Source organism: Calonectris borealis, chromosome 3 (assembly GCF_964195595.1).
Source record: "Calonectris borealis chromosome 3, bCalBor7.hap1.2, whole genome shotgun sequence".
NCBI classification, from domain to species: Eukaryota; Metazoa; Chordata; class Aves; order Procellariiformes; family Procellariidae; genus Calonectris; species Calonectris borealis.
This window is the reverse complement of record NC_134314.1, coordinates 37,081,486-37,108,141: the sequence shown is the minus strand read 5'-3', so window position 1 is coordinate 37,108,141 and position 26,656 is coordinate 37,081,486. Positions and strand designations below refer to the sequence as shown.

Genomic DNA, 26,656 nt, shown 5'->3' with positions numbered 1-26,656 from the left:
TCTGTTCTTTCTTGCAGGTGCCACAGTACTTGCCAATTGCTAAATGAGCACACAGTAGGCAAAATGCAATGCTAATGAGAGATTTACTGTGCAATCAGTATGCCATGTTAGGTATAGCATGATATTTATTAAAAAGTTGTCCTGAAAAGACTAGAAAAATTGCAACATTTCAGAGGATGAGTAGCCTCTCAAAAGGATAGCTAAGCTTCCATTTGAGACACGGGTTTTTTTTTTTCAATTAGATGGTCTGGAACAAGAAATAAAGCATCTTCCTAACTGTGGATCAGATGTAATAATTCAAAATACCTGCTACTTCATTTTACGCACAAAACTATTTACAATCACCTAATTCTATTTAATAATTACCAGTAGGCAATACATACAAGAATGTAGCGATGCTTCTATAAGTGCCCTTAGTAACACAACAGCAGTCCTCTTTTCTCTTTGCTACTTTAAACAGATATAATGCTGTAAATTTAATGCAATTTAACATAATTGCTTAATTTATTAGGTAGGATTAAAACCACTGTGAAAGAGATGAAAAGATTATATTAACAAATCATACTAAATACACAGGCCACCTAGCTCTTCAAAACGATTTCAGATGACTGCAGGAAATACATTAACAAAAATATGACAAGAAATCATTACGGATTGACTCATTAAAAGAAGAGAGAAGAAAAAAAAATCAAATCCTATCAAAATTAAGGTGCACAGATCATCTCTGTTATGCTGTAACTGACTCCTAGCAAATTTCTAGTTATTAGAAGGTCTAGCCTACCTGGCATAGTAATCATAACATTACTAACCAGTGAAAGACATCAGCTGCAATATAAAGAAAACCTCCTGTTTTAATGCTCAAACTTACCTTATTAGAAGAATGTCACTATTCTAAATCTGAGTTTTTGTACATTCCATTGCTATCAGTGCTCTTGTAGAAAATATGTATGCTATAGTAGAGGGAAAACTTCTGGGATAATACAGCGATTTGCAGACTGTGAACAAATAAGAAAGAGACTACTGCTACATTTTAATGGCTTTAAGATAGCCATGCAATACATTCCTTCAAGTTTCCCTGATAACAACCAATCAGCCAATAAGGAACTCATGCTGTGACTGTTTCTGCTACCAAACTTAACTCATATAAATGGAATTCTGGTTCTCCTATAATATATTGGCACACAGCCATTGCTTTAGAAAAGTTTTTAAGCTTTCCAGTCTGCAAACTAGGAAAAATTCTCATTTGGTTTTGTCACAGCTCCGTCTCTCTTCCTTAATACTGTGTATTTTATATTCCCTACTGGATATGGAGGAGATGGGATTATCACCATGTGGAACTATGGTTCATTTAATGTTCTTTTCAGTTCTCAATCCTCTGGCCAGTAAGAATTGAAAGACTTTGACTTCCTTAACCCTAAAGGGTTAATTAGACTTCTTGCACCTACTGCTGCCTCAGTGGGATCTCAGTCTAGTGTTCAGAACTGTACAAGGTCAGCCTTGGGCCATTACCACTCTGTATGTTGCTTTACCTTCCCATGAAACTTTCTTGATAGCTATAATCTCTTTCCAGAATAAAACATGCCCCATGATTTGTTCCAAACCCTGTTGTCTCCAGGTGACACAGGGATTTAACAACACGCAGGAAATCAGTTTATATTTCCTGCCCACCCCTCCCCCCAACTCTTGAATGTCTGAGATTATATCAGAGTTACCAACTCAAATGCTCATGTGCAGAAGGAACTTAGTGTCTGGGTTCTAGACCGATTTTAATTCCACTCCTTTTTGTGGGGCGGGTGGAAGGGAAGAACCAATGAGCTGCAGAGCCTTCTTTCCTTTTACAGGAAACTGCTCCTGTTTTCAGGATCAGAAGAAAACTTAACCTGTTGTGAAAGATCTTCATGAGCATCACCCTTGAGAAGGGGCAGAGTTAACAGCAGTTCAAGATGACAGTAATGAAAACTAAATGGAACAGGTTCTGGCTGTGGTAATACAAATGTATGCACACAAAGTAAATGCACTTCTTAAAGAAGGGATTATAGCCAAAACTGGAAAAAGTAATAAATAAGAAGAGGAATGTATCAGGCCTCTTGGGTACGCCTACAATGTGAGGGCGAAACGACACCCTCATCTGGGTGACGCTAATGCCATTACTTCAGTGGATCCAACTCTGGCTGTACTCGTGGAACAGCCAAGAAGCACGGCCTCTCTAAGTACAATCCATGGAACGGGATTCCTCTGAAAAGTGATTGTCATTAAGCCAAGGGATCTTAATATGGTTCTAAAATCTTCAATGAAAAGAAAGACCTCATTCACTCTATCATTAGAAAGAATGAAGTTAGCAATAGGTAGATGACCAGAGAGAAAGGCATTTCTCTGGGTAAGCATACAAACTCAAACTAGGAGGTGTTCCTCATGAAAATTGTACATCGTCTTGCTTGACAGGGAATATCAGCACAACCATTGCTGCCTGCAACAACCTTGTGATGAATGAATAAGCCTTAGAAGGAAAATTCTTCTTGAAGTCAGTACAAAAACATTGGTGAGGGAAGGCAGTTTATGCAAAACTTTGAATTTGTATAGACAGCTCGATAATTAGCTGGAGAAGCTGATGATGCAAATAAGTGTAACTTCTTCCCAATTCCATTGTCATGCTTCTGGGTCTTATCTCTAGAACTTAAGTATTTTATATTCTCATCCATCAACTAGTTCCCATGTGGTCACAAAGTAACAACAATCCCCCCTCACCCAAACCAAATGAAAAGTCAACCAAACTACGTTGATATCTTTTTTTTCATCTATCTATTCATCAGATAGCTTGAAACTGGAGACTGGAGAAGTGGGTAGCACTTAAAATATTTTTATGGAAGTAATCCACATGCATTGTTCCTGAAAGCAACTGCCATTTGAAGGTGGGAGACTACTGTGACAAGGAAATAGTTATTCCACTCATATGTGGTCTTCTCATCCTTGCTACCAGGCACCCCATTCTCCTTCTGAAAAATTGAAACAGCTTTGGAAACATTCAGAAACACTAAGTGAAGGTTTTCAAGGCGCAATTTTGATTTTTGAATTCTTTAGCACATTTAGGACTTCTTGTATAAATTGCAGCATGTTCGAACGACATTTTCCAAGAACAAGATAAAGGTTAGAAGCACAGTACTTCCTGAATCTACTCTTCTTACTCACCCTTTAGGATCCATTAGATGTGGATCCTGAGAGAAGCACAAAGTATTGGCTGAAAATTACTGCCTTAGAGAGAAACACATCTGAAGTGATATCAATAGTCCAAAGATAAAAGGCAAAGCAGAGAAGAAAAAAAAAGATTACAGAGAATTAGCTCGTATGACAAGAATTTTCATGGAATATCCACACAGAGAAAGCAGCTAGAAAGTTCTCGTGCAGGATCTGAAGATCAGGAAAGAAAATATACTGGATATTACCTTTGAACAAAGGTGTTTCTTTCTCAGATACAAGTTTTTTTTACCTTCAAATTTCAATGCCATCTAGTTCTTTCATAATGATAAAGGGCAGAAAAATACTCAGTTTATCTTCTTTACACTATACACTGGTTTATATACTTCTGTTGTAATCCTCATTTGTTTCCTCTTTAAATCATAATCTTTCTCTCAGAATAGATTACTTTACAAGTCTCTAAATCTGTTGGTTTTATCCAAACCGTTTCTATTCTGTTACATATTTTCTGAAAAGACATTATCACATTACCAAGTCTGCTACAACTCATCATCTGTATCTTTACCAGTTTATCTCATAATCCTAATAATATTTTAGAACAGTTGCTCTGCATGGAAATAATAGCTAAGAACCTATTTTCTGCACTTGGTACATGACATGAAATTAAATTTAAAGAACTCTTACGGGTTAAACAAAACAATCATTCATTACAGTTATGAGTAAAAATTATACTAACTGCAATCTTCAAAATTTAGATCTACAATAGCTAGCACCACCTTGCTACACTAACTGATGAAAGAATAATGACAAAATACTTGGAGTGGTTTTTAATCTGCTGCTCTTGCATGCAGTATGATTTATTTTAGGATTTAAAACTGTGCTTAATTGCATATTAAGAGATGGCAATATGTGCAGTAAGATTTTATTAATACCACTGCATGTCATATTTCATATTGAAAACAATCTACACTGGCTCACCTATAAAATGAACTCATAACAAAGGCCTACTTCATGCAAAGTAGGACATTAATATTCTACACAGACTGTAATTGCCATTCTACTGGTTTTTATAATATTCATGTTTGTAAGCAGTTTTGAATAGCAGTCAATTACTCGTTCTTTTGGAATGCCCCCATTGCATTTATATAACAAGCCCTTAAGCAGACAGTCACTGACTGGTGGGAATAATTTTGCAGGAACTTAGGTACATTTTTTAGGATTATTTTGACTTTGTGCAAGTCTGAAAGTATTTCTTTTGTCTTTGTTTTTGAAAAAGTTAACTAATTCAAGTACAGTGATTATGCCAGTAGCTGCAGTATTCACTACAGAGACAGACAATCGAGTTCTGAATTGCTTTAGGAAGATGCAGCACGACAGTAACACCATTAGAACATACTGACACAGATGCTTAAAAGACTAATGCAAATTTGATAGCCTATTTTCAGAAGGAACTCTGAATGTTAACGGTGTGTGTAAGCAAATAAAAGGAAAGAGGAATAAATGTAATACAAATATGAATGACCTATAAGAAGATTAGCATAAGGGTAATACTTAAAGATAGTTTTGATGTGAAACCATGAGTTAGCAAGACTGGAAAAATGTAATGCGTCGGACAAGAGTCATCCTGTGCTGCTAATCCTTGTATGTTGTCCAAGTATTGTAGAAAGCAACACAAGAAACAAGTGTTTTCTATGAATTACACTTCCTGTTTAGTCCCAGACTGGTTTTGTTGTGCTTGTTAATCAAATGTGAATATTATGTAAGTGGTATTTCAAGTAGAATGGTAGAGAATTTAGTAAGCTGCAAAGAACAGCGCAATCTGTTAGTCTAAATCACTGATTAGGCTGTACATATCTATCATTTCCTAAGAAAGTAGTTCTCTGTAAGAAAATGGGACATCAGAAGCACTGGTACATACTGACTTCATTTAAAAGGACACATGCAAATCTCCTTCCCATTTCCAACTTGAAATAAAGATTCAGGTGCTTCAACTAAGGAAAACAGTTGGAGCTTATAAACTGCAACCCTATAGGTGAGTTGCACAGAAAAACAAAATTTAAGAAATACCAATTTCTTTAACTTTTCCTAATTCTTAGAATAGCTGTCTCCCACTCATCGTAACTACTACTGTCAAACCTATTCTGAAATATTCACCTCTTTCCCAGCACTGGACCAGGAGCTTACTAAAAAGATTTCACACTGGCAACTAGGCACATACAAGTGGGAACACTGTGGTATTTTTTTAGTCATGTCCCTCTGTGATATAGCACTTAGTCTTACAGTACAAAGAACTTCTGTTGTTTTTTTAAGATCAAGAAACATAAAAGATAAAAATATAAATATTTAATAAAAATAAGATTAATAGCAGTTTAATTTTAAACATAAAAAAACCTGAGAAGTTCTGAAACTAGGAAAATCAACAGCCTTAGAGCAAATCATGCAGTGAAATGACAAGGAACAGTTATTAAAAATGCAAAGTTGACAGAGTTGCAAAAAGCTGTGAGAAAGGCAGCAAAACCTGGCTGACAGCAAAAAGCCAAATGGACAGTGATGGTGCCTCACTAGCCCACTCTGAGAAGTACACCCTAACTAGAAAATCACATCTATTGCTCAGTCTCAAATATCAGCTACAAGCAGGCACACAAATTAAGAACCACAAGCAACAGTAAGATGACAAGAAATCAGTTATTTTAGAATTTATAACTAGACAGTGCTTTTTTATATATTTTAGGTAGCATTTCCTTAGGTTTGTGACAGGCTTTATTATTTCTATTTTGTGTGTGTGTATTAGACTGCAGAAGGCTGAAATTCTACACAGTCCATAAAAACAAAACAAAAAAGTCCTCCTTTGCTGCTGTTTTGCTTACTTAGAAATCAATTCTCAAAGGTTTTTCTTTTTGCTGCTGTTGTTCTCGCATCTTATGGCGCAGTTACTATACCCTTCCATTCAGCGGCATTTCTACAGCATAACTGCCCTTGAAGGGAAGGGAAGGGAAGAAAAACAAACTAAATAAACAAGCTCATATTTTTCAGAACAAATATTTTGACTTAAAGTTCTTACAGCAAAGAAACATAGACAAAAGCAGAGTAGTAATTCTGCTTCTTTTTAAAAGTAATTCCAAGTTCTTGGTGGTCATGTATCTGAAAGTATTAAATAACATAGTATGATGTTTTTACATAGCCTTCAATTTTAAATCTAGAAGGGATCACAGAGACCACACTGCTTGATCTGAAAGTTCAAGGCAAAAAATCACATCTTTTTTCCCAGAAAATGAATTTAATCATCTTTCAGAAAGATACATAGCTTTCTTTTAAAGATGATAAAGTATGGAAGTCACTATTTTTCCTTGTAAGCTGCCAGTATGTCAAGCTGGATTTTCCAAGTATCAACATTACAAAAGTATGATGATGTAAAAATGAACCCATTAAAAGAAAATGTGAAAGCACCGATAAAACGTTAAATAATCTATATGTAGGGAATAGAAGGGGAGGCAATTAATGGCACTGAAGGTAAGGTAAAAATTTATAATGCAAGTAACTGATGAGAGAAGCTAAAGGGATCACAGAATATCAATAAGCAGTAGAGTTAAAAAAAACCCCAACAAAAAGTAAGAACTTTAAAGCGTGTTAGGAATAAAAGTAAAACCACAGATAAACACAGTTACCCTACTAAATGTAAGTAGGAAAATTATAAGTAGTTATGCAAAAAACCAGAAATAGTCAAGAGTGGTTTATCCTCCAATTCTGCAGTGGAAGAAGAAAAGGACATTTCTGTTCCATATGATATTGTGGACAGAACTGAAAAAGTGGGGATATGAAACATCATCTGCAACAGCATGACACTCAAGTTCCTTCCAGAGCACCTTTGTAATATTTTTCACAATGAATATATGTCAAGACCCACATTAAAACATGAAACATATGTGTGTATTAAGCCCTAGATCGCTGCTTGGAAGATCTATTTCAACAGGATATTGCATTTTCCAAGACGGCTGTGGGGCCTGCCTGCTAAGGAATTTCCTTTATGCTAGTACAGTTATGAATTAACTGGGGCACAGTTCTGTCCCCTATGTTCACGCTGAATATTACAAAAATACAAAATTTTCTGTGCAAAAAGTGTTATGTTCAATTCAAACATAATATTTTGTGGTTTGGACTGCAAATAAGGAGTATCAAAGGAAGCAGATCTTTCTTCTGCCCCAGAAAGATCTTGGCACTAGCAGATATTTGATTAAATCACAAAAATCATAATTTACTTTTATACAGTTAATTAATTTTAAAATAGCATGAAGAAGTGGAAAAGTAAAATTTATTATTATGGTTAATCATTTCAGGGACTATAATTATTTCTCAAACAGTATTTGTAAGATGCCAATTTATTTTTAGTATCATAGTTCACTGCTTGTGTTCCTGGATACAATTGGCAGCTAATAAAACCCGTCTATGTTTTTTTTATTAACTTAGCAGACAGACATGCACTTACTAGATTTCACATTAATTGCTAGTATTTCCCTACAGCAATGAAGCCCTGAAGGTCTTGTTAGAAATATGTCAACTGTAACTGGATACCTATATTTGAGTTTGTTTTTCAGATGCAATGCTTTTACACTTAACTATTCAGGCTTCTGAAAAACAAAAAGTTTTTCATTTGCCAATGATAGAAACAGTTATAATCTGACAAGAGAATTGCTCATTGCTGCTCCTGCAGACCCTTAATATACTACAAGGGCAATTAGATCACTATGCCTCAATTTCAACATAATTATAAAAAAAAAATCCACAGACTGCATGTCAACCTAGTTTTATAACTACATTGATAGCTAAAAATTCCTGAAAATCTTGCTATTTCACATGATGCATTTGACTGCAAATCCTGACTCTCCTTAAACTTCCTACTGAAGAAAACAGGTGCCATAGAAATAAGTTGGTCTTTCAGACTCATAGCTTTAGATTTTTTTTTTTTCAAGCCTTCACTGGAATTTGGAACTTAGCACAGGCTGCTATTTTACAAATAAGGTATTACTGATCAAATGACTACAGGCTTCTCATCTTTGTGAGCGAAATTCTAGAAATCTGTCTCCTGCTGAGTCAAATGCAATAAAAAAAAGTATCAGTGTCTTGTGCACAGATTACAATAAAATTTGCCATGTTTATGTTATACCAGTTCCTGTATGTGCAGAAATTCATTGGGAGCCGTCACTTCTGCACACATAAACCACCCTCAGTTGCTCACAGTGAATTCAGATCTGTATACTGATACTAACTGAGGAGAAAAAAAAGTCATCTTCTTTCCTAACACTACACTGCTTATTAGAGGGAAGAAGTGGGCATGAGGAATGCATCTTTAAAGACAATGCAACAAATGAAAAATTGAGATCATCTAGGTTGGAGGGGTGGTGGTGGTATTGTATGTAGAGTTAAAAGCAATGCTGTATGCTGTCTGCTATTCTGACAGAATTTCTCATACCTGCAACAGTGACGGTAAAGTGTCTTTAAGGCTGCCAGCAAGGATATTTAAAATGCCTTGCTTTGGTTCCTCTGCCTTCACTTTTCAGGCAGGAGAATCAATCAGGAAGCACCTCAGGATGATGAAAGATGTGCCAAGGTGCCGAGTCAGCAAATGGTCCTTTGGCTTTAAAGAGAGAACTGCTGCTTGCAGGCTTGGCGGCAAGCTGTCTGGGGTGCTGTCCCACAGGACCTGAGACTGATGGGTACCAAGGTCATATGGAAAAGCAAGAGCCCTCCCAGTTGCTTTGCCTGTCACCAGAAAGAAGAAAAACTTTGCCATGACAACTATGCTACGTATTTTTCATCTTTGCCATGTTTAGTACAGTATATTTTGGCTATATCTTTTGGGGTTTTGTGTTAAAACCATAAAATTTCTTCCCCATTCCAACACTGTTAGGAAGAAATAAGACTGAATTGCTGGAGCAATCTCAAATACCTTATTTTTTGTATCCTGATAACCCCTCAAAATCTCCACTCAATTTCTTCTCTGAATAGATTATGCTACAATTTAAAACTGTTCAAACAAGAGGAATAAGAGAAAGAAAATATGGATGACATGAAAACTATCACAAAATAGTACAGACAACTTACACTATTAAGGTTTGTTCTTCTATCTTTAAAGAGAGAGACTTTGTAACTTCAGACTTGTAACTGTTGTTTTCTTACAGGAATCATAACAGAAATGGCCAATAAGAAGTCTGAAAATGCAAATAGAGTACTTCAGGTTTGCTAAAGGTGGTACATTCTGTGAATAAGCAGACAGACATAAAGAATCCTGTTTCAGAGCAACAGGTAGGAGAGACAACCAAGGCAGGCATCAGTGATAAGTGCAGGTAGCATTACTTAAGAGTGCATGTTTCATAAACATCAAATAAATGATGAAATCATGCCTTACATAGGGTCATAATAAAAATTACTGATACAAAGTAAGGGTTATGTGAAGTAGAAGAAAAAATTATAAATCCCTAGATAAAAGGAAACTTAATTATACTTACATAAACAAATTCTCAATTCTTGTTTTAAATAATTATTCTATTATTTTAAAAGTATCTGAACTCAGCAACCGTATAATGCTATCATAATATAAATCCAAACGTTTAATGCAATTTGACTGAAAAATGAAGTCCTCTAGTGATTTCAACAGGCTCTGGATCTGGTCTTTAACTTTTGAATTAACAGGACTAGCAGCATACAGAATGCAATTAGATTACAACATAGCCAGGATTGGATCATTCCCAACTATCTTAACTGATACTGAATATGCTGGAGTATTCTAAGCATTTGTAACGCTTCTTTAAAATGAGTTCTAGTAAAAATTTTCTTTCCACCACCTGGATTTCTTCCTCAAATAAATATTTTAACAAATACATAATAAAAATCAATATTCAGCTAATACACTTGATTCAAGTTGATTCAACATAAAACTAATTGTTTGGACAATTGCTTACGCTTCATTCATAATTTATCTAGATTACTATATAACTTTATATATAGCACTATATAATTTTACGCAGCTATACTACTATTTCAGCAAATTCTATCAATCTTGATCAGGGCTCCCCCCCCCCCCAACTATTACTTAATTTTAGGCAATAAAATTTAGATGGAGAAAGCCAAAACTCATAAGCTATTATTAAAGAATGAGGAGAATAATAATTGTAAACAATGAACAGAATCAGTAATAGCTTTCAGATTAATTGTATTAATAACTCATTCTTAAATTCAGCTTCTGAGGAAAAAAAAAAAAAAATCTATCGCCTGTATAGAAAGGCATTTGGACTAAATGACTCCCTCTGACCTCAGAATCCATGAATCAATAATATAATTTAACTTTCAAATGCATTTAAAATTGTTTGCAAGGATGTTAAGATGTATGTTCTGAAATTGAAATGTATGCTAAAGTATATTTTGAAGAATAGCTCTTATGATAAATAGAAGTATTTAAAAATGAGCAAAAAGGCTCTTGAATATTATTAATTTTGTAATTAGCATAAAACAACCCAGAACAGTACATATTATTTCAAACGCTATTCAAGTGAACACAGCTGTAAGCTACTCATTATTCAGATCCTTATATGTATGTATAGCACCACTGTAACTGAGCTCAACTCTCTAAGGTCTTGATCAATGGTGCAGTGCAGTCTTCAGCTACATTTTTCTTCCAGTTTCCAAGACCTCTCTTAAAATTACCATTTTGTCCATCTTTATAGGTAAAATATATTATACACAGGTGTTACAGTGAATATTGAATATAAGCGGGGACATCAAAAGTAATCTGCCTGAGAAATACAGAATTCACAGGACTCCAAATATGAAAACCCCAAGAGGCTTCCTTTGACGCAAACCAGTCACTTCCGCGCAAAAATCACCTGTTTAAAATCCCTGCCAGGACACATCTAATTTACATCCTGAATTTTTATTACTGCCTGAAGAAGAGAGTTTTAACCACCCACACTTTTAAATCGTGATTGTGGGACATGTTAGTAATTTTCTAAAATTAGTCAAATTTTGTAAATTTTCTGTAAAACCTCTTTCCTGACCTACTAGCATTAATTATTAAATCCTCGTTATACAAATCCCCCCTAAAACTAGCATCCACACATTTAATTAGAATAGTACTTCAATTTCTTCCAAAACTCAGGAGCACTGGAAATCTGCGGTGGAGTTTTAACTATTCAACTATTCAAATTTTGTCCATAATTGTCAATGTTAATATAACATATAAATAGGAGTGCAGAGTTCAGATTTATGGCTGAAAGGGTCCTCAAGTGCTCTAGTCTCAACCCTCACCCTGAGACAGGTTCAAGTATACTTAGGTCACCCCCAAAAGATACTCATCATGAACATACTTGAAGACCTTCAGTAAAATAAGTTTGATATCTAACCTTAATCACCAAGTACGTTTCTTCTTGTTCACTCCAGAAGTCAAAAGGACTACTCCTTGTATAGCAACTTTTCATGTTCTGGAAGCCCTCAGCATGACAACCCTAAATCTAGCTCTGTGATACCTTCTGTAAACATTGTCAGCTTTAGCTCATCACGTCCTATCTCCCTATATTAAATCTATACCAGAAATTCTATCAATCTAACAATGAATAGGAGTTGCTCCTGATACCAGTCCTGAAACCCACTTCCCTCTCTGAGCACAGCATTAATAGTAGTTTGCTGCCCTGCCAGGTCAAGCCTTAAGCCCCCAGGTAGAGTGTTGTCACCCAAAATCTAGACTAAATTTAAGATAAGCTACGGAACCAGATTTAACCTCCTGCATGTCTCAGCCATGCAAACCATAATTCCAACCTTAGCTACAAAACAAACTCCAGGGAGTCAATCCCTTTCATCCCAGACACAAACCTATTCTTTTAATGACTTGTACATTAGTTAAATCCTAGCAAGACAAACTCTGCTTGTTTCGGCACCAAACTTGGGACAACAGCTCAATGTGGTGGCATTCAATGCACCTCATAAGTATATGCACTCAAATCCACACCACCACCACAACTGTAGCCTACGATAGTTTCAACTGAGGACTTAACCAGGTGTTGTTCTAACACCAACTCTAACCTGATTAACAGCGAGCTGGTGGAACAAGTGTCGTCTGGTTGGTCGTGACAAACACTCCTAAGCACAGCCTCTCAAGTATTTCCCTCTGTGGTAAGGATCTTATTTTGCTATCCTAAATTTAAATCCCATTCTAACCCTAAACCTAACTCTAAATGCACTACAGCCATCCTTCCCAACTAACAACCTAAGCTAAGCCAAGCCATATGGTCCCTTGAAAGAGTTCAAACCAAACACAAACAGAATGTAAAACAAAACCGTTGCTTATCAAAAAAGAACGTGCAAAGAACAGAAGCAGTTTTTCTATGCTTGATGGCATACCACAGCATACTGCAGAAGATATGCCACTGTCATGTGCTTAGTGGTTATAATATCTCACAGTGAGCTACATGATGAGTTTTTAAAAGCACTTTAACATTTTAGAAAGCACTGAACAAACATCAGTTAATCCTCCTGGTATTGTAATTTAAAGTAGTGATGATTATTTATAAGCTCTATAGGTAGATAAACACAGCTTCAAAGGTAATTTTAGCAAAAAAACCCAAACCAATAAATGAGGTCCCAATGGGGCAAGCTGATGTTCTAAGTCATGTGCAGGACTGTCTCACATGTTTAGAGAGAGGCAAGTGTGTGCAGAGCTAAGAAATCCAAAGATATTAATGTGTCCTGTAAAATGAAAAGAATGTTTTGAAAGAAAGATGAAGTGATGATTTCACTAGTATCCAATATCATTCCATAGTTTCCATTTACGTTTTACTATATTTAACTAGGCTCTTACTTAAACACAGTTTTAATTATCAACTGTAATTAATCTTCCAAAAAAAATCCATTATATCAGTAATTTCTAGTTAGAAGTTCTAGGGCTACAACTCTTCCCTTTTCCGTTTTATGAAGATATGAAATACTAAAGCAGCAAATAAACTGCAAAGCCACTGACACAGGAACTGTATCCTGAAAAGCATTTAGTGAAGCTGTGTTAAAAGTACATCGTAATGAAGACACTAAAAAATTCTCCAAAAGAAAAAAGAAAATCAGAAGGTAAATCTGTAACAAAACGTTACCTTGCCTGTAAATTGAACTTTTAAGACCACATATGGTATAGATGCTAATTCACACAGACAACTCCAATATCCAAAAGCATTAAGGAAGCGGTGCTTAATTTTCTGTAACATCATTCTGTTTTGCAAATCACTGTCAGTAAGCAAGAATGCTCCATGAAGAAAGGAAATTAAAGGAGCATTAAAACTACCTATTTGGAGACACAGATTAAGTAATAATCAAATGGTCTTCTAGACTAGCGGGTATATCACATATACCACAAAAATCAAGATGCTTCTTCCTTATTCACATTCTGCTTTCAAGCATGCAAAAGGATAAACTGAGCTGTAAAGAAAGCAACAGGAAAAGGACAGAATTAACACTGAGAATAAGGAATTAAAAGCAGCATCAACCCAGATAAGCTTTCATTGCACTTTTTTTTTTTTAAACTGTATGAAGAATTCAAATAGGTCATTTTAATTCATAATCATGGTTTTTTGGTTTTTTTTTTTTTTTTTTTTTTTTTTTTAAGCCTGGATTTTCTGCACGATTTGAAACAAGAAGATTCCCAGGAATATTACTTATTTACTTGTTGAGGTATGATATATTCCGATTTCTGTAATTAAGCATTTTTTCTTTTCCAGTATTATGTTTCCATGAATGAGATGATTCACCAATATTAAGAGTAATAATTCTCTAGTTGACGGTAATACAGAGTTCTCCTCATGTAATTGATATTTGCTGCTTCTATTCCCAAACACACCTGAGGTTTTCTGATTATATGTCATCCTCAATTTTGCCAAGCACCTAAGTGCAGTCAAAGCCCTGCTACCTTTTAGCTCTGTAAGAATACTTCTAAACTCCTTTCTCCTTAGCGCTATAATTTTATCATAGTATGGGAGGGAAGAGAGAAACCGCATGAACCATTTGTCATTTTCCAGTGCTGTCTGACACATATGCATCTTAAAATCTAATCTGTAATAGGGGATGACATATGCAGCAAAAGCAGGTATACACTTCAAAGGTGTATGGCACTCTTCCGACATATACCGAGTCCTGACTGATTCTTTCACTCCTGTCTTTCAGAGGAGAGATTATGTTTTCACAAGTCCGTATCTCCAAACTAGGTATATGTCTATGAGACAAAATGCAGATCCACTGATTATTCCATCCAGCCGTTATTTCCTTTGTTACCAGTAGCATCAGCAGTCACATGGAATAAAAATAATCCTGCATTTACCCAGAGCACTATTTTGCAGCATCTTTAACCATTCACAATTTGAAATATGTTACAATCTGTGCTTCCAGCATAATAAGGAAAAAAAATGACATCTTAAAAAGGATGAAGAGATCTCCAGATGCAAGTTTAATTATTTTCATGAGGTCTACATGGCATCAATCTCTTTTCTTTTACCTGGGTGAAGTATTAGTAATCTGATGCGTTAATAAAAGTCAAGAGTAGAAACTACAAAAAGCCAAATATGCTGGATAGCCATTTTAGTATCTTGAACAACAGTGGACTGCAAAATGCATTTTGCTTTTCTAGTTGCATAATATTATCAGCTATTTTTTTCTAATTAATGATTTTTGCCATTTTCTACCATATTTGGGAAAAATAGTATAGCTTTTTTTCTAACCCATATAAAAGCTCTGTTACAAGGTATATAAACTTATGGCTGAAGAGATTAGACATATTGCATAAACGAAGTAGACTTCTTGGAAAAAGGAGCTTATCTGAAGAATTCTCTACATTACATCAGACACACTCGCATTTGGAATAAAGCATGTGGTGGGTACCATACCTGCCCAGAGCATCCACTGGATACAGAATGGCTGCATTGTCTTTACGAAGACAAGCCCTGACATTAATAACTCAGTTCTTAGCACTTCAAACCTTTCTGTTATCTAGCTGAGCACAGCTCCAGGCAAACTCCATTTTCCCCAATGGATTGATTACCAACTGAGCTAGTCCATCTTGACATTCGCAATGTCTCTAATTTGCAGGCCTGCTAGAAAAAAAACGTCTCTCCAGCCACAGGAATATTTCATTCCTTCATTTGCTTCCACATAGAGTTGTTGCCGTGTAGTTTGACACTTCAGTGACACGACTGTTTGATATGCAGTGCTGAATGGCAACAAAAAACTCAGAAAATGCTCAAAATCATACTGCATCCATACTCCTCCTCGTTCTATTTCTTCCTAAATACATTGACTGCATAGACTGTTAGTTTAACAGAGGTTCCTATTTAGAGGCATATGCATCAGACACACCATAGCTGAATGCATGTTAGAAGAAGCTCCAATACATGTATCCTGCACCCTCGTTCATCATCAATCTCTTCCAACGATGTAAACACTTAAAGAATTTGAATACCTGAGAACTAAGTTAACTTATTAATTATCCTAACTGAAACATAACTTGTTACAAACATCTAATGAGGTTACTTACATAAATTTGTCAGTGTTCAGACAGAAGTACGCTTTCCATGACTACCTGTTACAACTGTTCTGTTGTAACAGCTCTGGCCCAGATCTTCCAAAAGAGATCTTCAAAGGGATTTTCCTCCCTTAACTTTAGATGTCTACAACATAAATATCTACATTTCAGCTGATCAACTTAAGTTTCCTTCCTCATAGCCAGAAGAGAGAAGCAGATGACTTTGGGGATCGAGTGCTTCCTCAGTAAGTTTGCAGACGACACCAAGTTGGGCAGGAGTGTTGATCTGCTGGAGGGTAGAAAGGCTCTGCAGAGGGACCTGGACAGGCTGGATCGATGGGCCGAGGCCAACTGTATGAGGTTTAACAAGGCCAAGTGCCGGGTCCTGCACTTGGGCCACAACAACCCCAGGCAACGCTACAGGCTTGGGGAAGAGTGGCTGGAAAGCTGCCCAGAGGAAAAGGACCTGGGGGTGCTGGTTGACAGCCGGCTGAACATGAGCCAGCAGTGTGCCCAGGTGGCCAAGAAGGCCAACGGTATCCTGGCCTGTATCAGAAATAGTGTGGCCAGCAGGAGCAGGGAGGTGATCGTGCCCCTGTACTCGGCACTGGTGAGGCCACACCTCGAATACTGTGTTCAGTTTTGGGCCCCTCACTACAAGAAAGATATTGAGGTGCTGGAGCGTGTCCAGAGAAGGGCAATGAAGCTGGTGAAGGGCCTGGAGCACAAGTCTGATGAGGAGCGGCTGAGGGAACTGGGGTTGTTTAGCCTGGAGAAAAGGAGGCTCAGGGGAGACCTCATCGCGCTCTACAACTACCTGAAGGGAGGTTGTAGCGAGGTGGGTGTTGGTCTCTTCTCCCAAGTAACCAGCGATAGGACGGGAGGAAATGGCCTCAAGTTGCGCCAAGGGAGGTTTAGACTGGACATTAGGAGAAATTTCTTTACTGAAAGAGTGGTCAGGCCTTGGAACAGGCTGCTCAGGGAAGTGGTTGAGTCACCATCCCTGGAAGTATTTAAAAGACGTGTAGATGAGGTGCTTAGGGACATGGTTTAGTGGGCATGGTGGTATTGGGTTGATGGTTGGACACGATGATCTTAGAGGTCTTTTCCAACCTTAATGATTCTATGATTCTAAGGCCAATTATCATAATTACATACATCCAAAATAGGTTGGACAAGAAATACCTCTTTCCCTCCCTTGGCTATAAAGAAAAACTAAAGTAAGCAAATCAGAGGGAAACATCATAGAAATCTGAAGTTAAGTGAGACAAATCCCACCATATGTCTAACTCCTTTAGCTCAGTTGAGTCAAAGCTATTCTGTCGTAATGAGCCTGATTCTCAAGAATTTATGTAACATTCAACAAAGCCTTGCACGACTATCTTCAAGTCGGCAAATTTTTTAGTTAACCTCAGCTGCTTGGTTGACTTCTATGAGAAGTAGAGAGCAGTGTCTACTACATACCTCTAAACTAAATAGGATGAATCCCACCCGTTATCCTGTGTCAAAGTCTAAATGCACCATTCATTTCAGGAGAAAAGTTAGCACCCACCTTTGGATTTGGACTTAATGTTTACATATAACATTAAGAATTACATATAACTCGGTGTTTTGATTTAAAAAAACCCCCACAACTGTTCAGTGTACAGTTTTTGTGATAGAAATATTTTAAAGTTTTAAAAATGGAAAAATAGTGTACAGAAAGTAATGTGATACAAAAATGTAATGTTAGAAAAGCTATGTATCAGCAATTACTGAATAACAGGGCTTTCCAAAACCTCACACTATGTCTTCATTTTTCTATTTTCAAATCTATTTTCTGGTTTTTAATTTTCTTTTTCAGAGTTCTTGGACTTAACACCTGGGGGGTTAGAAATGGGCACTGAACCAATATGTGCTTTCCATTTCTTGTCTTTGAAACAGTTATCATAAAAAAAGATCTGCTAGCATGGTGAGGAACTCAACATTTGAAAAATAATCCATCTTCCACAGTACCATTCTGAAATCTTAGTATATTAAAATTGTACCTGCTCTGCAGTAGGAATCTAATTGGGAATCGGAATATTTCTATTCCATAGGAAGATAAGGTTCAGTTACTGTATTCTTATAAACCGTATTTATGAAGCATGAAAGGTTCCTATTACAGATAAAAATGAAAAGTACATATCCAACATCAGTAAAAATTAAGGGATCCAATTGAGTTTATATTAACATGCTTTTGCCTAGAAGTCAGTGTCCTTCAAAAGCACTGAAGTATGAGCTTCACTTTAAGCACATGATGAAGTATTTAAATGAATTAAAGCAAACTACTAACTTGCTTGAGAGTTTACTACCATAAAACTCATCTTAACTGAGTGAAAAATCAGGATAACTATACTGTTTTACATGCTCCTTAGTTACTTTTATTTTCTATATTAACATGTGGAAATATTGGTCCAAAATATTAAACAAAATTCTATTCTTCATATATTTCACATTAATTTGTCATATTTTAAGATTAATGGATTTAGCCAATTAGGGAACAATATAAAAACATGCAGCGTAATCTCTGTATTTTTCTGGTGTAGTTCATTAGATACACTCTGCTACAGTAAACCTATTTGTTTAATTTGTAAAGCTAGGGACATAGATAGCTCTTTACTGTGGGTCACAGACAGACAAGCTTGTTCCAAGAGGACACAGATACAAAATCAGTAAAATCAGTCAGAATTTTAAAGTAAAAAAATTTTCAATATTTATCAGAGGACATATCCACAAGCCTACATAACCCGAGCTGAGCACGCTTCCTATTGAAGAAGTGATTGAATATAAAGTTGCATATTCTGGAATGCAAACATTTTACAAACTATTTGTAGCTTAGCTCAAGTCTTAATGAGGAAATTAAAATAAAAATGTTGAGATATCTAGATGATTCATTTAGAAAAATTAAAAGAATTTTGTTTTCAATCCAAGTCAGTGTTGGAAAACATCTTCAACATTGAAAAAAAATTATAATTATACAAAAATAACACATAGAAATTTGCTTGAAGAAGCTTTTTTTCCAATTTCTGTTTTTCACCAAATATTTAAAAGTTCATCGCAAGTTAACCTGAATACATGCCTCAGATGATTTCTTTACTTCTCCTATCTGCCAACAACAACAAAAAAAGAAACAAACAACAAAAGAAAACAAAAAGAAAACAGGTATTTGCACACCTCTAATCATAATTAAAATTCAGAGTCCCTAATTTGATTGTCTTAAGTGGAAGACATGAAACGCCTTTGCAATTAACAGCAGTTTTGCTTAAGTAACAAAACAGGATTAGGATACTTGTCAGCTAATGAAGTTTGATTATATAAAGTATTATCCTTCTGCAAATTCTAATTTAAGTATTTATGAAGAAATTTTTTTTAAAGCTGTCATTTGGTATATTTCAAACTGATATCATATTGTTAGTTTTGATTATAAAACAAGAAAAAAAAAATCAATCCTTTTTAGAATCATGCCTACCAAAAGTAACGCTATACAAAGTCAGAAACATTCCGAAACAGGTCTGTAAATCAGGCTGGCAGAAATACTAGAATTTAGTGTCCTATTGTGATAAGTAGAAAGGTTTTTGTTAAGCAATATTTCCAGAAATAATTATCACATATAGAACGTATAAGGGTTTGTAAATGAAAACAATACATCTATTTGGACTAAATGCAAGAATGCATAAACTTTAAAAACACTGACTTCGCAGCAAGCTAAGCAAACCAGAACTTCAGTTACTTTCCCTACATGAACTGCAGCTTTTCAAAATCTTATAGTCCTACAAAGTGTCAGATACAGACACACGCACAGCTCCTGCGCCTTCAAATTCAGCTGCCTTGAACCTTCTGCTATTCCCAGAAAAAGGCCAACACTGAGTTGGGGAAGTGAACATTTCAAGACTACTTTGTCATTGTAAAATTAGCCATTGGAGTCTCTGCCTAAGTGCCTGAAGCTCACTTATTCTTCTGATGGCCACTTAAATGCAAAGTGTTTTAAAAGGACTCAAAAGAAAGCCCCATAAGCTTTGGTAAGATTATATGAAAGTCCTATTCCAGACCATGGTTTGTGGTTGTTTGATCAAGATGCATTAATCTTCCAAGCAGCGCTTATAATGCTGGATGAGGAAATTATAAATAAACAAGTTACTGTATCAGTTAAAAAAAAAAAAAAAAAAAGAAAAAAGAGGGTCTACCACATTTCAGTAGCAGAAGGTAGACTGACAACTTAGTGGGAGGAAGCAGAAGCAGAGCAAGAAACTCTCCTTATGTAAACATGGCTCTAAATTCTTGAATATGAGAGAATTAAATTATTTCTCTTGGTGAACAGAAAGACCTGTTTAAAAAAAAGGGTGAAAGGGAACCTTATTAAGTGTTTTATCAGAAAATCTTCCTATGTTTCCTGTTGCACAATAATAAACATACATTTCCTCACTTGTAAAGAGAGGCTCTTGGTAGTAGAAAGTCTGAAAATCGGTACTGTGGACTGATAATGGCTAACATTTGCAGCAAGCACAAATGCAAGGTAATTAAAATGAGACAGATGGAGGGCTGCAGGTAGCAAAGACTTAACCTGAAAAAGGATTTGGTCCTGAAGCTGGAAAGGTCAAATAACAAACGCATTTTACTGTCCCAAATCTCAGTCCATATATACTAAGCATGAAGAAACAGAATAAATTTACAAGATCAAAAACATCGTTATTTTTTATTTTCAATAAAGGAATACAAGTCTCTATCCCTCTGGAAATGGTTTCCCACTCCACCGGCACCTTCCCTTCAGCGCTAGATACAACTTTCTTCCACTTCTCTAGGAAGTACAATTGAAGGTTTCTGTTTCTTTACAGTGGGGGTGGGGGGAAATCAAAAAGAGTGATAGCTTTCCCAGAGGTAAAAAAAGGAAAATTGCTGTACACATCAACTAGGGCTACCAAACCACCCTAGTGAGACTGGCATTTAAGCAATTTATTATACCAGCTGCGGTATAAGAATTGTTCAGGGATTAAATTACCAACTTCTCTATACTTATATATGAATCAAGTCTTCTACTATCTTCCCATAAATATACAAATTACATAGTCAGTAATAAAATAATTTGCCATTAGAAAAATCAAAATCACTAATGTAGTTAAAGAGAATCTTTTACAGTTAAAATCACAGGATACTAATTTACTTCCATTTTCTTAACTGCAAGTTAGGCAGTTTTGTAATCTCTCTTATTATGATCTTAAAATCAAATATATGATTGTTTCCAACATAAAGCGAAGCCAAAGAGGAGTCAAACTTCTTTTAGAAATTTTTAGCAGTAAATTTTATGTACCAAATATGAAAGTAATACTTAAAATAAATACAGTGTGGCAAGGTTAAGTAGAACCATAGTAAGTAATTCAGCAAAGTGCAATGCTCAATGTAAGCTTTTCATCAGTGTGGAGCACTGGAGAGTTCTGTGTTGCTACTCTGCTACTCTGCTGCAGCAAAAACTCTGCTGAAAGGAGGGATGACTAATTCTGTTAAACAGTTGAGATTTAATAACGTTAAATATTAGCGACTTGTTTAAACTTAAAAAACAGAACTTTTTTTTAATTACACACTTCCCTATCCTTACATTTGTTTAAAGTCTGTTTGCTTTTGGCTGCCATCAGTAACTCTGGTATGCTACTAATGACTTAAAATAAGACACAGCTCATTGTCTAATTCTTTCAAAACTGGCCTTTCTGAAGCCTTTTCAGAAGATAATTCAAACACACTATAAATTTGGGTTGGAAATTACATATTCCCTCTCTAGCAGTCAGAACTTACTGCCATATCATATCCTAGAGAGAAAAAGAATAAAGTTAAGACTGCTTGAGCAACACTTAAAACATCTGTTAAACTGGACCACCACTACATATACCTATGATGAATGTTTTATATATATGTCAATAATTCTATTTTCCACCAAATAAAAAGCTGTGTGCTTTCTTTTTATTCACCTTTCTAGGATAGTGTACAATCAAGTCATAATCCCAAATGAGATTGAACAGTTTGCATTAAATACATACCACCACACACAAATACATGAAAAATCTATGAAACACCAATTTATTTCATACATCTCTTCTCTAAATGTTAAAGGAACACCCACTTACTGTCTCTCTCTCTTTTTTTTTTAAACTCTCTAGTTTACTGGAAAAAATTTAACCTAAAAATATATTTTTACCAAATATATTCTCTCCATTCTATTCTGCTCTTCATCTCCTACTCATTGCAACAAACTAAATACAATTTTAAGTGCTGGATAACTTTTGTATCATGCAAATTAATATTATAATGTGAAACATGAAATCTAATTCTGAAATAAAATAATGCAACTTCCTTTCCAGTTTTACATGAGCTAGAGATAGCCATAATTCTTTGTGGGTCCAGCTGGATACCTAAGTTGTATTGCCTGCATGGCCCACAATTTACATATTGCAATAATTGTTTTAACTAATTATTTCAAGCATTTTCCAAATTATATAGTGTGATCTTAAAACCTATTTAAAAAAAACCAGTCTATTTATTATACAGTCTGATAATTTTACCTTTGTCCATAACTATACTTTATATATCTTTTTTGATTTATATACTTTATATATCTTTTTTGAATCTGCTGTTAAAGCTAGGTGATAACATTTTCTGGGTTCTTAAACCTGCATATTCTATAGAATGATCCATTTATTACATCTTATGAAACAAATAGATACAGACAAAACACTCCCCAACACTCCACTCTTCAGCCCTTCTCCAAAAGAAAAGATGACAGTACCTGGTGAGCTTGCAACAGCTGCTCAGCAAACTGACGTACCTCTGACAGTAGAAAAGATATTACAGAATTTCTTAGTATGTTGTTCCTTCCTAGCAAAACCAATGTGTGTGATATAGCATGCAGTGCCTGAAACTGAAGAGAAATAATAGTAAATTCAATCTTTCAAAATACACCTCTGTCTTTTTTACCCCAAACAATTACCTTAAATAGAAATGGGATTTACATATTAAAATTTTAAAGAAAAAAAGTAAAATTCAAAATTTTAGAGATTTTAAAACTCTATTAATTACATACATATGAGATATATGAGAAAACCACATCCATTACCTAGAAACTTCACTTTCTCAAAAGATTAGCGCTACAGGAAACTGTCGTATGAACAAACTCCTCCAAGAGTGTGAATTCCCCAGGAGGCAGCTTTTCAGCATTATCTGTCATCATGCCCATCTGCTGTCATAGAAAGTGGGTGACTACCCTGCACATACAGTAATTCTGTTTGTCACAGGTAGACAAATGGACAAATGCATTCTTTGCAATTCAAATGCATGAGCAAGCTAAGAGCTATACTGGAGTTTTCTGTCAATAGAGTTAGCAGGAAGAAACTTGATTAAATGCTAACTGACAGAATATACACCATATTTTCAAATTCAAACAATACACTTTCATATTGTTCTTTAACAAGCTGTAACCAAGGCATTTCTCTTGAACCGCAGGAAGAGTGATGTGAAGTTACATGAGAATTATATTAGTAATTTTTTTTTTACCACAGTCTTTGCTATTAAAAAAAATAAAAACTGTTTTCTTTGTTCCCTGAAATGGAAATGTATAGCCATTATGTAATGAAACATACTGCTTTACAAAGTAAACACGACATTATTTCATAAAACACTACCAGAAGAAATTATCATTTCTATATATAAATGTACTGGAGTTCTTTCAAAGAAAAAAGTAATATATATTTAATATAATTACTATAATTTATATTTTTATACAAATGTATACCCCTACAACATTAATGTTCAGTATCTCTTTGTAGATGAGTATTTTTGACTGACAAAAGGATACTCTGACCCAAATTTGTACGTCTAAGAATAACTACCATGTCTTAACCACTCAAAAGCAGACCACCGCATCCTACTAACAATCTAGTTTATTCCTCTAGCCAGCTCACATGTGTATACACACACACACACACATACATGAGAATCTGTTTGCCCACCATATACAAGTTTGCACGGGATGAATGCTCCTGGAAAGCACTTCCAAACACACAAAAGGCAGGAAGGCAATCCGGTAGTAGCATGGATTTATTAAGGGGAAACCGTACTTAACCAACCTGATCGCCTTCTACAATTAGATGACTGGCTGAGTGGGCGAGGGGAAAGCAGTGAGTATCGTCCACCTTGGCTTTAGTCTGCTTTTCAACACTGTCTCCCATAAAGACGTTACTGACAAAATTTTGAGCAAGGTAAGCAGATAGTGAGGTGGACTGAAAACTTTTTCTGTAAAAACCATTAATTACGTAGCTTCCCGTTTGCAGTTACTGCTTGTCTGCCTGATCAGATGGTCCAACTGCCCTGCCAGTTGATGCAATGCCTGTTTACCCGCCTCTTAAAGCTAAGGAGTTTGATCAGCTTGGCTATCATCTGCCCAATATGAGACAATCTCCTACTCACAGTCACAACAATCAAACTTTAATTAATCTTTGGTGTTAATGATCTCACTTTAGCATGTAATTCCAAAACAAATATAAAAAGAAAGCTATAAAAGACAGACGAGTGTTATGTTCAGAATCAAATCTGCAGTCAGAGATACAAAGTAAACTACTCATATTAAAAAGAATTCATAAATTGTACACATATAGCTTTGAAAATCTGTGAGATTAAAATGATTCATAAATGTATACACCACAGATTCCATAAAGATGAAATGGGAATGAAGGTGAGATAAAAATAGGCTTCTGAACAATTAAAATTATATGAAAGGATAATGTAATGCATGCACCTACATATGCTTTGAGGATATATGAATTAAAATCAGACTTCCATATACTGGAAATGTACGCCCTTCCAAACAAAACAATGACTCCTCTTCCTAAAAATAATCTAGACATTTACAGTTTTGAAAGATCTTCCATAGTATCTACTAAAACTGTATGACAGAAACTATGTTTGCCACACTTGGATAGTTCTGCCTTGACAGCACACATGTTCCAAAAGAGTAAGACTGCTTCAAATCATTACTTACAGGTTTAAATAATGCTAAAAAATAGCACATTTTTCCTTAAAGTCCCCAATAATTTTTACTTCTTTTTATAAATTAAGGATGGATACATATTTTATAGTTCCATATTTTCAGAGCCTAACAGTGAGTATACTTGCTAATTTGCCTTTGGCAAGCAAGCGAACTAAACAATCCAGAGTAGTGTTCCTTTTCAAAACGTGAGGGAGTAAGGAGACCGTTGAACTCCTGTTTGCTGAGTTACAGCACTCACATGGATGTGACAGATTCCTGTTCAAATTTATGCTGTCTGAAGTCAGAACGCTGAACTCTGCTTAGCGCAGATACTTTAATCTAAGTGAATCAATATTCATGCAGTCAGCAGCCTGCTGGTATTCTAGGGCTACGACCCCTCCTTCTTCCCCTTCACCTCACACTTCTTTTCTATCTCAAATAACACATTTGAGAAAACTGTTTCACTTCAACATGAAATAAAACTGAATGCAAAATCTTTTGCATGCTTCTTACAGGAAAGTGCCTCTGCTGCCCCACCTTTTCCCCAGCCTTTTGTGCCTCTTCCCTGGGGAAAAGAAAAATGGATTTGTTGTTCCTGGGATCTACTACACTGGGCAGCTTGCAAAATATCAAGCAGCCTTCCACAATCCTTTCTGACCAGCAGTTGCAATGTAATGGCTTGAGTACAGAAGGGTCAAAAAAAAAAAAAAAGTCACCTAAATAATATATGACTTCCTTAACCTAAGCAGAAGTAAAATAAGCATTAGTTATAACTCAAAGATAAATTTATACAGTAAAGCGCTTAAGTCTACGGAATCCACTTTGATGGGTTTATAGTACACGATTTCCTAATTTTCTTGACTAGTATGATTTACCCATCACATTCTGGAAGTCTCAAGTGTTCTATAAACAATACATGCAGCTACCACTAGGAGCAAAGAAAAGAAAAGAAAAAAAAGGCAAAATAGACATTGCTCTGCCCTTTGTAACTTGACTTCTCCGTTCATGAATCACCTCTTTCGGCCTTCAAAGAGCACCAGCATTTTTTTTTTCTGGTACCAAGACAGTGGAAATTAGTACATGATGATTCTGCAGATTACGTTATTAACAGATTACGTCAAATAAAGCTTAATTCACTCTACCTAGAGCAGGTTTTAGACAACAATTAAAAATGTCTCTATACAAATTAAATAAATTTTGCCTAATCCTTTTCATTAATACTTCTACCTTACATTGCGTTCTACTGTATTAGAAGTGTGAACAAGTCTTACATTAAGATGAAAAAGAATAGTTGTATATAACATGCTTAACATCTTTACAAACTAATGAAATTTCTTTAGGCATTGGTCAATATTCCGTACTTCTCACACAGGTAAAACTCACTGATTCAACAATTCAGAGACAGAAATTAAATAGGAATTCAGTGTGTATTAGGTGTAACAAAGTAGTTTTTCAGTGTTACCTCTCCCAAAGAACACACTAAATGTATATATTTACACACAAACATGATTACGATTGTTCTTTTTTAAGCTCTCTTCTATTTGCTTACAAGATTTTTAGACAGATAGTGAAGCAAATGAATTTTTTTTTTTTTTGCAGTTATTAATGCTAGCAGCTGAGATTTAACTAAAATAGGATCTTTCACAAAATTTCCATATCCTTTCTGGTTTGGCAAGAGTTACCATTTTCTAGCTGGAATTTTGTAGGACTAGCTGACAGGGGATCTTAAAATTTAAAGTCTGAGCCTCTACGAAGGGAAGTAAATAGGGATTTTGTAATGACGGTACTTAGGGTACTTGAGATATGGATATCGAAGCCACTGAAAAATCCTACCTGCTAACTGATTTATTAAAGAGTACAGATTTAATATTGTATTTTGGTGGACCTCTTAGGAT

General features: G+C 35.5%; 1 protein-coding gene across 1 annotated transcript in view; it reads right to left on the bottom strand.

Moving 5' to 3' along the window:
* MEI4 (meiotic double-stranded break formation protein 4) overlaps positions 1-26,656 on the bottom strand; it is an 85,142-nt gene that overhangs the window by 20,770 nt on the left and 37,716 nt on the right. The window contains exon 4 of the mRNA XM_075145346.1: positions 22,527-22,658. Coding sequence (XP_075001447.1) covers positions 22,527-22,658 — 132 coding nt within the window. The remainder of the gene's footprint in view (positions 1-22,526; positions 22,659-26,656) is intronic.